Source organism: Dermacentor albipictus, chromosome 8 (assembly GCF_038994185.2).
Source record: "Dermacentor albipictus isolate Rhodes 1998 colony chromosome 8, USDA_Dalb.pri_finalv2, whole genome shotgun sequence".
Taxonomy (NCBI): Eukaryota; Metazoa; Arthropoda; class Arachnida; order Ixodida; family Ixodidae; genus Dermacentor; species Dermacentor albipictus.
In genome coordinates, this window is record NC_091828.1 from 115,403,179 (window position 1) to 115,415,978 (window position 12,800).

At 45.5% G+C, this 12,800-nt stretch overlaps 2 protein-coding genes across 5 annotated transcripts in view; one reads left to right on the forward strand and one right to left on the reverse strand.

The window, feature by feature from the left end:
• Nucleotides 1–6,853, reverse strand: part of LOC135910376 (leukocyte receptor cluster member 8 homolog) — a 147,958-nt gene extending 141,105 nt beyond the window's left edge. Inside the window, exons 1-2 of one of the 2 annotated variants that reach the window (XM_070524222.1) lie at nt 6,708–6,853; nt 3,429–3,551 (exon numbers count right to left, since the gene is read on the reverse strand). In XM_070524222.1, the coding sequence (XP_070380323.1) occupies nt 3,429–3,550 (122 nt within the window). In that variant the 5' untranslated portion in view covers nt 3,551; nt 6,708–6,853. The remainder of the gene's footprint in view (nt 1–3,428; nt 3,552–6,707) is intronic. The other variant, XM_070524221.1, reaches the window with a different exon arrangement.
• LOC135910374 (neuronal-specific septin-3-like) overlaps nt 1–12,800 on the forward strand; it is a 102,897-nt gene that overhangs the window by 80,666 nt on the left and 9,431 nt on the right. For all 3 annotated transcript variants that reach the window (XM_070524225.1, XM_070524226.1, XM_065442438.1), the window contains 4 exons: nt 2,817–2,990; nt 8,169–8,318; nt 9,562–9,643; nt 10,858–10,995. In XM_070524225.1, coding sequence (XP_070380326.1) covers nt 2,817–2,990; nt 8,169–8,318; nt 9,562–9,643; nt 10,858–10,995 — 544 coding nt within the window. The remainder of the gene's footprint in view (nt 1–2,816; nt 2,991–8,168; nt 8,319–9,561; nt 9,644–10,857; nt 10,996–12,800) is intronic.

Below are 12,800 nucleotides of genomic sequence, written 5' to 3' on the forward strand. Positions count from 1 at the left end.
GTAGGGATACTGCAGTGACAAAAATTTGGAAACTGCAGCCTCAGTCTCTAGCTCCCCGAATGGTCCACTGATTTTGACTTTGGCCATGGGCAGACACACGCTGTGTTCTTCTACAACCTGTTTTATCCATGCTACTTCTCCGGTGAAGTCCTCTACCATCACGTAAGACGGATGGACAATGTCCAGCGTGGCGGCACTGTCTCTTAGCACTCGGCATGGTTTTCCATTAACTTGCAGGTCGTGGAGATATGGACTTAAAAGTTCCATATTCTCATCCTTTTCCTCCACGTAGGAAAAAACTACGCTTGGCTTCTCGCAGTTTACAGCTATATGTCCCAGTTTGTGGCATTTGTAACAGCGAATTGGTCTGACAGATTCGAATTTTCTTTTCTGTTCTTTTTGTGCGGTTTCTCCGTTAACTTTCTCCTCGCTCTTTTCTGCGGGCTTTTCCGCCATGTCTACAGGCTCGGATCGTCTAGCTTGCGCACCCTTTTTGAACGGAAATGGCTTCCGCGGTCCATTTCGACCGTCCCAGTTTCCCTCCTCGGCGTTCAACTTTCTACGGGTTGCGTACTCTTCGGCTAATTCAGCCGCCCTTTCCACAGTGTTTACATTACCTCTATCTTGCACCCACAGTTTCACAGCTTGGGGAATGGTTTTGTAAAACTGCTCTAGACACATGCATTCAATGATCATGTCTCTGCTGTCGTACGCTTCCGCGCTTTTAAGCCACTCGACTAGGTTGGCCTTTAAGCTATATGCAAACTCCGGATAGCCCTCGCTATCTTTCTTGCCTGTGCTCCTAAACCTTTGCCGAAAAGCTTCGGCTGAAAGGCGGTATTTCTTCAGGAGACTAGCCTTAACTTTCGCATAATCATATGCATCCTGCACACTCAATCTGGCGATTACTTCCGCCGCCTCACACGGCAACATAGACAGCAACCGCTGTGGCCATGTACTCGGACCGAAGTTCATCTTTTCGCAAGTCCTTTCAAAATTGCTTAGGAACAAGCCTATGTCGGTCCCGACCTCATATGGCTTTAATAGCCTGTCCATGCGGTACGATTCTGCCTCACTTGATCGACCCAGAGCTCCTTCACTTCCTTGAGACAACTCCAAACGTCTGTTTTCAAGTTCAAGTTGCATTTTTGTTATCTCGCGATCTTTATCGCGTTCCTCTCTCTCTCGTTTTTCTCTGTCTCGTTCTTCTCTTTCTTTTTCCCGTTTCTCTCTCTTTTTGAGAAGTTCCAATCCCATTTCAATATCTTGCTCACTGGCCTGATTGGAAATTAGCTCCAATAATTCCGATTTGAGCATTTCCTTGCGTACATCTAGGCCCAGTTCCTCACCAACAATCAACAACTCGTCTCTCAGCAGTGTCCTTAACTCCATGACTGCTGCTTTACTGCCTTGATTCTGCTCTCTAAATCTAGCTAGGAAAACACAACCTAGCTAACACACAACAATCTAGCTTCCCTACTGTTCTAAACAGAACAACCACAAAATGAAGCCTAGAGAGTCAAAGCAAAAACCAAGCACTCACCACAGATACAGCACCATGTCGCAAAGTCCATCTCACCGCTGTCAGCCAGTTGTCAGGATTGGGGGCTCAATCCCTTCGTCCGTGGTCCTTTGCCAAGATTGGAGTACGGCATGAATTCGAAGGTAGCTGGCCCATGCCGTCGTCCAACTTATTTACGCTGAGATCGTTGATGAAGTGAAGAACTGCTTCTCATCGAGAACGAGGAAAAAGGGGTTTATTTACAGAAAATTAACTCAGTCTAACATGACTGTTTGAGAAAAATAGTATTAGTCCAACAGGACTGCATGAGAGAAGTGAACCAGTCTAACATGACTGCTCAAGAGAAGTGTCTCCAACAATCGCACAACCACAGTTTTTATACACTCGATCCGCTGGTCCTACGACGCGGCGGCTGTTCGTTTACACATCACCAACTCGCAGCTGCTCTGAAGACCAGTTTACAGACACAAAGGCACACACATTCCGAAGCCCAAGCGACGGCGTTGAAGGTGGTGCCGTTCCGGAAAATCGACGCCGCTCGAGGGTCGCTCGTTGTTTTGCAACATGCTGAACCGTGAGAGCGCAAAAATAAGACGTTCCCGCGGTAGCTTCTTCAGGCGTGTCAGATCAGCGCCGCGTTGAGGAACTCTGGAATCATTGTCCACACACCAAACTCGTCTTGTCACAATGTCGAAGCGGGCTGGAGGAAGGCGGCGGATTCCAGCGCAAAGGTCGCTTCTTTGAACGCCTCGCAGCTGCAGCGGCGGAGAGCGGGAGGTGCGCGTCTTGCACCCCTTGTCGTAATCGGGTGGCAAGGTGACAATCTTGTTGTGCAACCCGCCGTTCTTTACAGCGTCTAGGCGCACCGAGGGCCGATAGCGTACAGTGTGCGCTGTAGCACCTTTACGCTTGCGCGTCATCCGCATTCGCGAAATAAAACGTCCCTCTAACTTGTTTTAAGGTGTCTAATGACGCGCATGGTCGGGATATACGTAACACGTGCTCCTTGCCGCTGCATCACTGTAAAATAATTTACACCCTTAAACATGAGAAAGGGTATAAATAAATAAAGTTTATACCGATTTACACCGTTTGTAAAAGGTGTAAATTACAGTATGCCATTATGTATATACTTTGTGAGCGTAGGGAGCCTGGTGACGCGAGCGTCGCGTTAATTCTCGCCAATTTCCTTCACCGCAATAGTTAGTCACCAACGGGCATTGCCGTCTCTGCGTATCTACGTAGAAGACGGTCGCGTGACGGGTTCTCACACACGTACTACGTCATACCGCAGGCGAGCTGAGCTTGGACGACTTCGTGCTCGTGATGGCGGACGCCCTGACGGAGACCACGCACTGGGGCAGCCTGAAGACGGACGTGGCCGGCTACGTGGGCATCGACACCCTCCAGGAGCAGATACGCAAGAAGGTCCTCCGCCGAGGGTTCGAGTTCAACATCGTCGTCGTCGGTGAGTCATCCGTCCGTCGTCTGTACACGTGTGTGTCTGTACACTCAGATGACCGTTATCAGCTACTAGATACCGTTATTACCGCATTCTCACGTAACAGTCTTTAGGTTACTTATATATATATAAAACACACTACGAGGACACTAACGTAACCTGCTGGAATGTGTAGGTAGTCAAGGGAAGTGGGGATGGAGAAACGAGGCAAGTGTCGCAGAGGAGGAGGGTGCTCGGAGGTGCGCTGGGTTGATTATATATATATATATATATATATATATATATATATATATATATATATATATATATATATATATGTTATAACGCAATGTGAAGCAGTGCAGAGAAACGGAAATACGACGCGCAAAGGCACTTTAACCCCCTTAAAAGAATATGCGAACGCATTAAAACCAAACGAAGTACCCACATGCACGCACAACTTACTTTAAAATGCGATGTCTCATCGTGACGTTCCGGGGTGCCAGACATCCAGACGGACCCGCCGCGGTGGCCTTGCGCCGCCGAGCTCGACGTCGCTGGTTGGGTTTCGGCCGCGGCGGCCGCATCCTGCGATGGGGGAGGAACGCAAAGACGCTCGATCGTGTACGGTGCATTTCGGACGCACGCTGAAGAAAACCAGGCGGTGAAAATCAATCCGGAGCCCCCCCCCCCCCCCCTCAGTACGGCGTGCCTTAAAAAAAATTCCCAGATGTCTTTAGCTATCGCCTAAGAGACACGAAGGCGAAAGCTTTGTTAAGCCTACTGGAGTTCAACTTCATCCTCTGTAATGCACCTTCATCCACCCAAATCCAGTATAACGCTTCTTTCTTATCCACCTTAGCCCACCCTAATCCTCCTAATTCTCTTTAATCTACCTTAATCCAACCCTACCCTCCTGAATCCAATAACTGGTCTATCATGAATTAACTGTGCTAATCATTAATCATCTCTCACACACGACTGGACATGCTTTTTCAGTTTCAGTTTATTAATGCGATTGAAATGTTTTACAGAAAAAGTAACTCTAGGAGGTCCCATAGTCAAAGACTGGGGAGGGACCTTCAATTCGCTTCTGGCCTACCTTGGGTCACGTGATATTTTCTGTACCTCACAACGCGACCGTGAAACAGATATTTCAGGCTTTCGCCTTAAAATGAGAGCGTGGTTATGGCACCCGAAACGCCAGAATTAATATTTTCACAGTCCCAAACCAAAACCTAAGCCCGAAACCGTAAGCGTCGTCATGTGGATGAATCACATGCAGCAGCACACAATGGCGGATGCGAGTATGAAAAACGCTCCTGCGCTCCTAGAGGACCGCAGTTACACGCGCTGCGTCGCTCTGCTTATCTGTCAAGCCGAGTGGACCGATTTCGGCGATAACAGCGCGGCAAAGAATGGAGAACGAAACGAACAGTTATCAACAACAAAAAAGTATTGCTTTCTCCGCGTTTCAATTCTAACATACGCTTTCACTACGTACAACACTGCGTGGGAGAAAACACGCTGTATAACCTCGGGCAGCGGCCATGCTGCTAAAGCGTAGTCTATAGAGAAAGCTAATGATAGGATGCCAAAGCGCGAGCTATTCTATTATAGCACTCATTGCATAATTAAGTGACTTTATGGGTCCTTACGTAAGACTCCTTTATTTAAAACAGCATTTCTTAGTGTTTGGGATGGTCGAAGTAATGTGTATAGAAACTAATATCTGGGCTCTAGTGCAAGTCTTCTTGGAATGTCGGCAATGTTAGGGTTGTCCAATACCTGAATATTTGGCCGCACGTGCTGAAAAAAAAAAAGATTTTGCGCTCACCGTTGCATTGTTCTTGCACAAATTTTGCAGAACGATTGCATGTTGGCGTCGACTTCGTTTAATATAACATTTGGCACGGTTAATTGCCTGGTTTCTAAGAAAAAAATTGCAAATTTGCCTCAAGCATAAACTTGTGTCGCCACATGTCGTCTGCTGCAGAAAGCAGCGTTTCAGGGAGGACAGTCGCCACACCTATAGCTCCCCGTCATCCGTCGTTGTACCAGATCACCAGATTGCCCGGTTGAAACACGAGAGGAAGGCTCTACTACGGGAGTGCATTCGTAGCATCCTTACTCCCATCCCCACTTGCCTTCCCAGAACAGCCCAGGCTCTCATCCACAAAGCAAGAGCCAAGGCATCTATTACACCGGATGTTCTGAGCAAGTGGAGAAGAACACAAGTGAAATGCCCCAACTGCCCTGCGATCAACGTCGATCTCAAACATCTGAACTGGTCCTGTCCTGCCACAGCCAACCTCAGGAACAAGCACACCCGACCTCTAAAAGTGGAATCGTACGCAGTGGCGTAGCAACAGGGGGGGCCGGGGGGCCGTGGGCCCCGGGTGCAAGGGGCCAGTGAGGGGGGGGGGGGGGGGTGTCATATACGTCTGAAGACACCCCTCTTTCCGCCGGCTACACCCGGAGAGGGGGGTGTCAGAAGACCTATGGGCCCCGGGTGCCAGACGACCTAGCTACGCCACTGATCGTACGAAGACTGGGTCGCACCGCAAGCAGATGCCACCAGAAGAATTAACGCTTTGCTGTCCTTTGCCAACGAGGCAGGCATCCTTCCTTTCACCTGATCCCTTACCCCTATCTTAGGCAACGGGCCATCCCTTCTACTAAAAGTTTCAATCAATCAATCAATCAATCAATCAATCAATCGCCTGTTCCAGGAGCAGGCAACGCGCGGCAGCCATCCCTGAAACGCTGCGCTCTGCGCAGACGACGGCAGGTGGCGACACAAGTCTGCGCCAGGGCCGGTTTTTCAGACGCCGTTTTTCCCCATAGACGAAAAGAAGTCTCTCATTTTTGTCTTAAAAAATATGCGACTAATCGTGCCAAGTGTTATACTAAACGTAGTCGACGCCAAAATGCGATCGTTCTGCAAAACTTCAGCAAGAACAGTGCAGCGGTGAGCGCAAGATCCTTTTTCTGAACACGCGCAGCCAAATATTCAGGACCCTGTATATTGGACATTGCCGTGGTCACTACCAAGGATTCCAAACAGCATAAAATATATGGCTATACGGTTTTCTGGAAGGCAAAACAGCGTAATCTGAAAATGGAAAAGAATCTGACACAAACGCACTCCGCGCCTCAAAATTATATATATATATATATATATATATATATATATATATATATATATTATATATATATTATATCATATATATATTGCAAGGCGGGGGGGGGGGGGGGCAAAGCATGCATGCCACGCAAAAGCAGCACTGGAATGCGACAAGTGTGCGCTCGATTAAACAGAAACCACCTTCGTAACTGCGCAGTCCCGCGTGATGCGTTGGGCCACCAAATTCCAAAAACTCGATTTTAATCTGCACAGTGGCCAAGCTGTTCACCAACACGATACCGCGCGTCAAGGGCCACTTACCTCGTCACTTCTGCTCCCCCAATGGCTCTTTTTTATCTATAGTTCTTTCGGAAAAAAGTTGTTTTTCGACGAGTTGTCTGCGTGACAAGGAGAAACTTGGCGCGATAAAATCTGGCCCAGGGACCCGCGACGCAGCTGTTCCGTCACAACAGAACCAACTGATACTTTGTTGCGAGATCGAGACTTGTCATCCGCCTACCCCACGGCACTTTGGTGACGATCGACTAGCGAAAGTATCGGATTTGAATTCCGGACACGACTCCTGCGCGCGTGAAAATTAAGGCTTTCGCCATTACCTGCTCGCCTGACGAACGTCGCTGTGCCTTTTTCCTGGGACAGGGCGTTGTTGCTCGAAGCTTTTCGCCGTGCCCTCGTCGAAGGGAACGACGCAGATAACACCGAACACACGTAACAAAAGCAGATAAATCCTTCGGCGTTGAGGCACCGTACGTAGTCCAGGCACAGGTTGAAGCACGGAAGCGCGCCAAAAGATCTCCGTTAGGTCACGTGATGTGCGTCCAGAAGTGCAGAAGAAAGCGCTGGCTGTCGCCCTAGTCGCCGCTTCGCTTCTGAATTAGTTTTTATTTGCTTCGACAGAAAGTCTAGTCAGACGCTCGAGTGAACCTTACTTTAAACAATAAGGCGAGCAATTTTCTACACCGTTTTGATGGTACCGCACGCAACGCGACTAATTTGTCGTAGTTTCGGTTTCTGAAAGACTTCGTATTTGACATGCACGCGCGAACTTTGTCCTTTGTTTTATGGACTAGTTGTCATCCGCGACCCTAGTCTTACATATAAATGAAACTACTCTGGAAAAACCGCTTCCTTAATATATATATATATATATATATACACACACACGTGCGCGCGGAAGTCGGCTTACTATAAATAGCGCTGGCTTTCTTCCACTGCTCAAGTGCTTAGTGGTACAGTCAAAAGACCATAGCACCGCTCAATGCGTCTGGAAAAACACCTAGGTGTCATATTTGTAACACTGTATTGTATCGACTACAAAGTAATCTGCATTTTTATGATTGCCGAATTTGCGGGGGGACAAAAAGAATGAATCTCGCGTTATAATCGTGCAAATACAGTGAGAGAGCAGAAGAGCCAGTTTCATATGTGCATGAATCTTTTTTCTTGCAAAAATAGGAGAGTCGCAAGCGGCTCGGACAACTGGTCACTGTGCGCAAGCATTTTGCATAAGTAAACGCAATGGTCACTGGAGCTAGTGTCCACTGGTGTTTGTGTCAATGCACCGGTGCGCGGTGGTGTTTCCATTTTCTTTGATGAAACTTTTTTCGTCTTTCATCTCATCTCATATTTTATCTCAATTTAATATTACGATAACTTTTCCACATTAGTAAATTTTAGGTGTTTGTCTGTGAACTGAACTATTCTGATGTGACTACAGAGGCTCCTCATGCTGATATATATATATAATTTTTATAGATTTGCAACTCCAAATTAAAAGCTGATGTGGCGTGTTTCTTTCACATACTCTTAAGTGATTGTGAAAGCTTTTGATTATTTATATTTATATTTTCTCTCATTTAGTGGTTCTTGTTTGCTCGTTCATTTGTATTTGGCTACAACATTATTGGGCTAGTGGGCTTTTCAGTAGCCAAACTTCCCATGCTGTCACAGTTAATAAACAACAAAAGGCACATGTATCAGGCTGCTTAGTCACAGCAAGAATCCGTCGAAGCTTCCTAGTGCTAATTTCAGTGGTTCCTTTTCTTCGCAAAATGCAGGTAGGAGCGGCCTGGGAAAGTCAACGCTCATAAACACCCTTTTCAAGGCCAACATCAGCCGGAGGTCGTGTACGAAGAAAGGATCTGAAACAGCGGACACAGTTCCCTACGTCATTCCCAAGACAACCGAAGTCAAATCAGTGAGCCACGGTGAGTGATGCACACTGCCACTTAGGCTCACCAGCTCAGCAGCCTGGCAAGTGGAATATGTGTGCCCCTGCAGGCAAAAGTGTTTAACTGGGAGCTACCACTTTGAGTTGTATTACTATTTCATTATCATTTGTAACCACTAACATTAGAAACGGCCAGGAATATATGTGTAATAACAACTGCTGCCAGCCAAAAGAAAGAAAAGGAAGAAAATGCCCCATTTAGATTGAGCAGTGTAGTCAGAACTACACTGCAAGGAGACATTCTTAAACAGCACTTTTTGAAAAGTTAGCACAGCAAGACACATGTGAGGCATAGAAAAATGTGCTAGAGCTACAACTGTCTCCACACAAATGCAATATGCTTTCTTTAACATAAAGAGGAAGCAGTGGCAGTGCCACTGTTTTTCCGCTGAGGTGGGGGTGAGCGGGACATGACTTTCCATTTTCGTCGTGGGTACAGGGGGACACTTTATCTCTTGGAACTATACATAGTGGAAGGAGGGGCAAGATGAGGTGGCAGGAAGGAGTATTGGGGAGTTTGCTGCCCCCTTTAAAGCCACTCCTGATGTAAACTAACCTTGGAAATAGGTTTTAACAGAATTTCGTGATTTAACAGAACTTCACTCAAGACACAGGGAAGCGAACAATGATGCCTGGTTTACTGAACTGTTCAGCTTATCAAGGAGTTTGGCTTAACAGACACCACCTCAAAGAAGTCTACATACCGTATTGCCAAGGCGACTCAAAGAAATGCAAGCAGAGTCTCATCCTTTGCTTTGAAAGCATATAGAGGTAAAATAGGCAATTGTACTGAGAAACAGTGAAACATGCGTTAGATATACATATTCCTGATCCATTCTAACCTGCATTTGCGCAGATTATTAAACCTTGCCCAGCTTTGTTTCACATCACATTGCGCCGTCAATTCATAATGAGCCTTTAAGTTACTACCGCAGTTTTCAAACCGAATATAATATGTACTGGTATGTACTTAGCTATGTGCAATAGCTTTCGTGCATGACACCTGTTTTGTGATGGACAATTGATTCCACACAAAATTTTTGTCCGCTGAACTTCCCGGCACAATGTAGAGCCTAAAACAATGTTACAGCTGGCATGCGACCATTTGTGTCTCCCAGCTGATACGGTGTCATAAGTATGAGGCCTAACTTCAGAGTGCAGGCTCTCGCACAGTGTTCAGTTCTCTTGCGCTAATGTTACATTTTGCCACTTTACTGCAGTGATCGAGGAGAAAGGCACACGGCTTCGGCTGACTGTCACGGACACACCGGGCTTTGGCGATCAGATCAACAACGAGAACTGGTGAGCGTGATCTTCACTGAGCCAGTATACTTACTTGCTTTGTAATTATTGGGCAGAACATATGCAAGCGCACTAATGTGTGGACAGAAACTACTCTTTCACAAGTTGCAGGCAGGCTATAGTTTGTCACTTCACAAAACTATAAAAAATTGTATCTAATTCCTCAAATATAATGTTAATGAGATCTTGAAATGAAACTTAGGTGCTGTTTTCAAAGTGCAATATGCTGTGCATGGGCTAATGTGCAGTTAGGCTAATAGTCTATGTAAGCTGACTTTATGGGTGCTCTTAACTAAATATGTGAAACAACTGCATCTACACATCGAACAAACAGCATTAAATAGGCTGGGATAAGAGTTTCCAACTTCTTGAAAAGAAAACAATGTGGTCAATGTCCATCTCTAACTTTCTATTGTGCATTGCGAAAGGAGACAATTATTGCCTAGTGTGAATACACAAAATATGAATCATGATTCATATATGCCCCGGGGCATTCTTTAACATAAGATGCATCTGAGAGGTGTTTGCTGTGACTTTGGAAAGCACTCATTTTTTCCAGGCAGAATGAGATCTAGTATATGTTGAACAGGAGATAGCATGCTTGCTGTTGCAGCTTCCTGGAGTATGCACAGACTCGCTTTCACCCCAACTTAATGGCTTAGTTAATTGTCACAAATATAGTATGTGAGGTAGCATATTGGTTGAGCAATGCCAGCGCCACCATTACTGTGCTAACCCTACCTGTGCTCAAACTAATCATTCACGGAGTCGTTCAACTGCACTCACTTATTCATTTACTCACTGTGCTTCACTCAACGAACTGATTGGCTGACTAACTAGCTAACTGGCCAGTTAGCTCATTGACTAACTAACTAGTTGGCTGAGTGACTGTCTAGCTAGATGAATGACTAACTAGCTAGTTGACTGACCGACTAGCTAGCTGACAGAGTGGTTGGCTGACTGATTGGCTAAATAACTGACAAACTAACTTGATAAGTTATAAACCAACCAGCTGACTGACTGATTGACTAGCTAACTGTCAAACTAGTGAGTGACCAAATAGATGACTGACTGACTAGTTGTCTAACTGACTTCAGCTAGCTGACTAACTAGCTGACTAACTAGCTGACTGGTTAACTGGCTTACTGACTAACTGACTAGCTAACTTATGCAACCACTTTTAAGGTATCGCTGCTGCCTTTTTTCCCTCACAGCTGGCTGCCCATTCTGGAGTACATCAATGAGCAGTACGAGAAGTACCTCAGTGAAGAGCAGAGTGTCACACGCAAGAAGCACATCCCAGACACACGGGTCCACTGCTGCCTCTATTTCGTGCCCCCTTCAGGACATGCGTAAGTGTGTGAAAACAGGCCATATGCTCTCTCAATGTGTACATAATCCTTTCTTTATGTTTAGGCGATGTAGAATTGCTATTTGAGTTTAGAGGGCAATCATTTGGGACCTGTGTACAGTCAAAGCTCATTATAACGAAGTCACACTTATCAAGGAATATACCTTCGCTATATTCAATATCCATTATAATCATATATTCCTTGCATGCTAATATCAGTGATAGAAATGTCAGCTTTACTTTGTTTTATCCAATAATTTGTTATACTTACATTCATTATATGGAGCTTTGACTGTGCTTTTGGAATATTAATGTTCAGACCTCGGCAGAAAATGTTCCAGCACCTAAGCAGTATATTATTACATGGCAACTACAAAAGCTTCCCATTTCAGTTCTTGGTCATTTGGGCAATACAAAAATGTTGCCTTTCTTTACTTGAAAGCATACTTGGTGCTCCCTGTCCAAAGAACTGTTTGTTAGTATATAGAAAGCTCTATTCAAATGATGCTCTTGCTTTGTAGCACCTAGATATGATGAGAGTGGTATGGAGTCGCTGCAACTGGAGGATGTCGAAAGTGGTTTGCAAGTGGCTCGGGGCGGGGGGGGGGGGGGGGGGGAGGTGCAATAAAAGACAACAATCGGTTGACTTCTCAGTGCAGCCTTGTCCTGCCAGAATGTCGCCATGAGGCACAATCGTTTACGAAGACAATGGTGTGTGAGCGACTGACACTCGCCTATGCTCCCTACACCTCCATGCACTTCAAATAGGCCATTTATGATGACAGCAGCAGCCAATGTAGAACAAAAATAATAGCATTACAATAGCTTCTCTTCTCCTGTGCTGGCAGGCAACATCAGACTGTGGAACAGCTATGATTACTGGACCTGTGTGTACCATAATTATGCACAGTTCACAGGTCCACTTGAGGAGGTGGACATTAATTGCATGAGAAATCACAGTAAATACTACTGTATGTACTCATGTAAGAGTCGCACTTTTCTTTTTTTTTTTGCAATCTTCACGAGGTGCAGCTTTTACGCAGGAGTGGGCCATTGTGGTAAAATTTTTTTGGCTGCGTGCAGTATGTACTCTTGATTTCATACAGCGAAAAGAGCGAATGCTGTTGTTTTCACAATGCACATATTTGTTCATAAAAGCATGCCACACAGCTGGTACTTATCTACAGTCTTCGCTAATGTCGCTGCCACCGATCCTCAGGTTCGAGTCAATAGCACACTGGTCAATACATTTCGTCTTTAGTGCCTTCCCTGGCATTAGACATGACTGTGACATCAAAGCTTTTCCCAACCGTGTCCGAAGATGGCGCATGCCACGCACTCGGAATCCAAGAGCATGTACACAAGCTGCAATGTTCTCTTGAAGTCTTGGAATTCTTTACCTTGTTTTCTTGTTTTTGAATTTTGGGCTGCCAAGCTGGGGGTGCAGCTTTTAAATAAGTGTGGCCTCTTAGTCTAGTATATATAGTACTTAGGTAATTTGCAAAATTTCATTAACATTCTAACAAATTATTTTAGGACATGCCACAATTTATGCACTGAAGCTGGCGAGTTATTTCATCACTTTCAGTACTTCGCACAAAGCTGTCAATTTTTTTAACAAGGGCTGCTTATTGAGCCCAACGTAGGGCAAACTTAACTCGAACACTAATAAAACTATTTGCACAGGTTGGAAACACAATTCAAAACTGCTGCCAGCCTCAAAATTCTTTCTACATGGATATAGATAGCAAACATGCCAGCTCCAATGTAGTTATAGTGAAAAGTTAATTAGTGAACATTTTAATT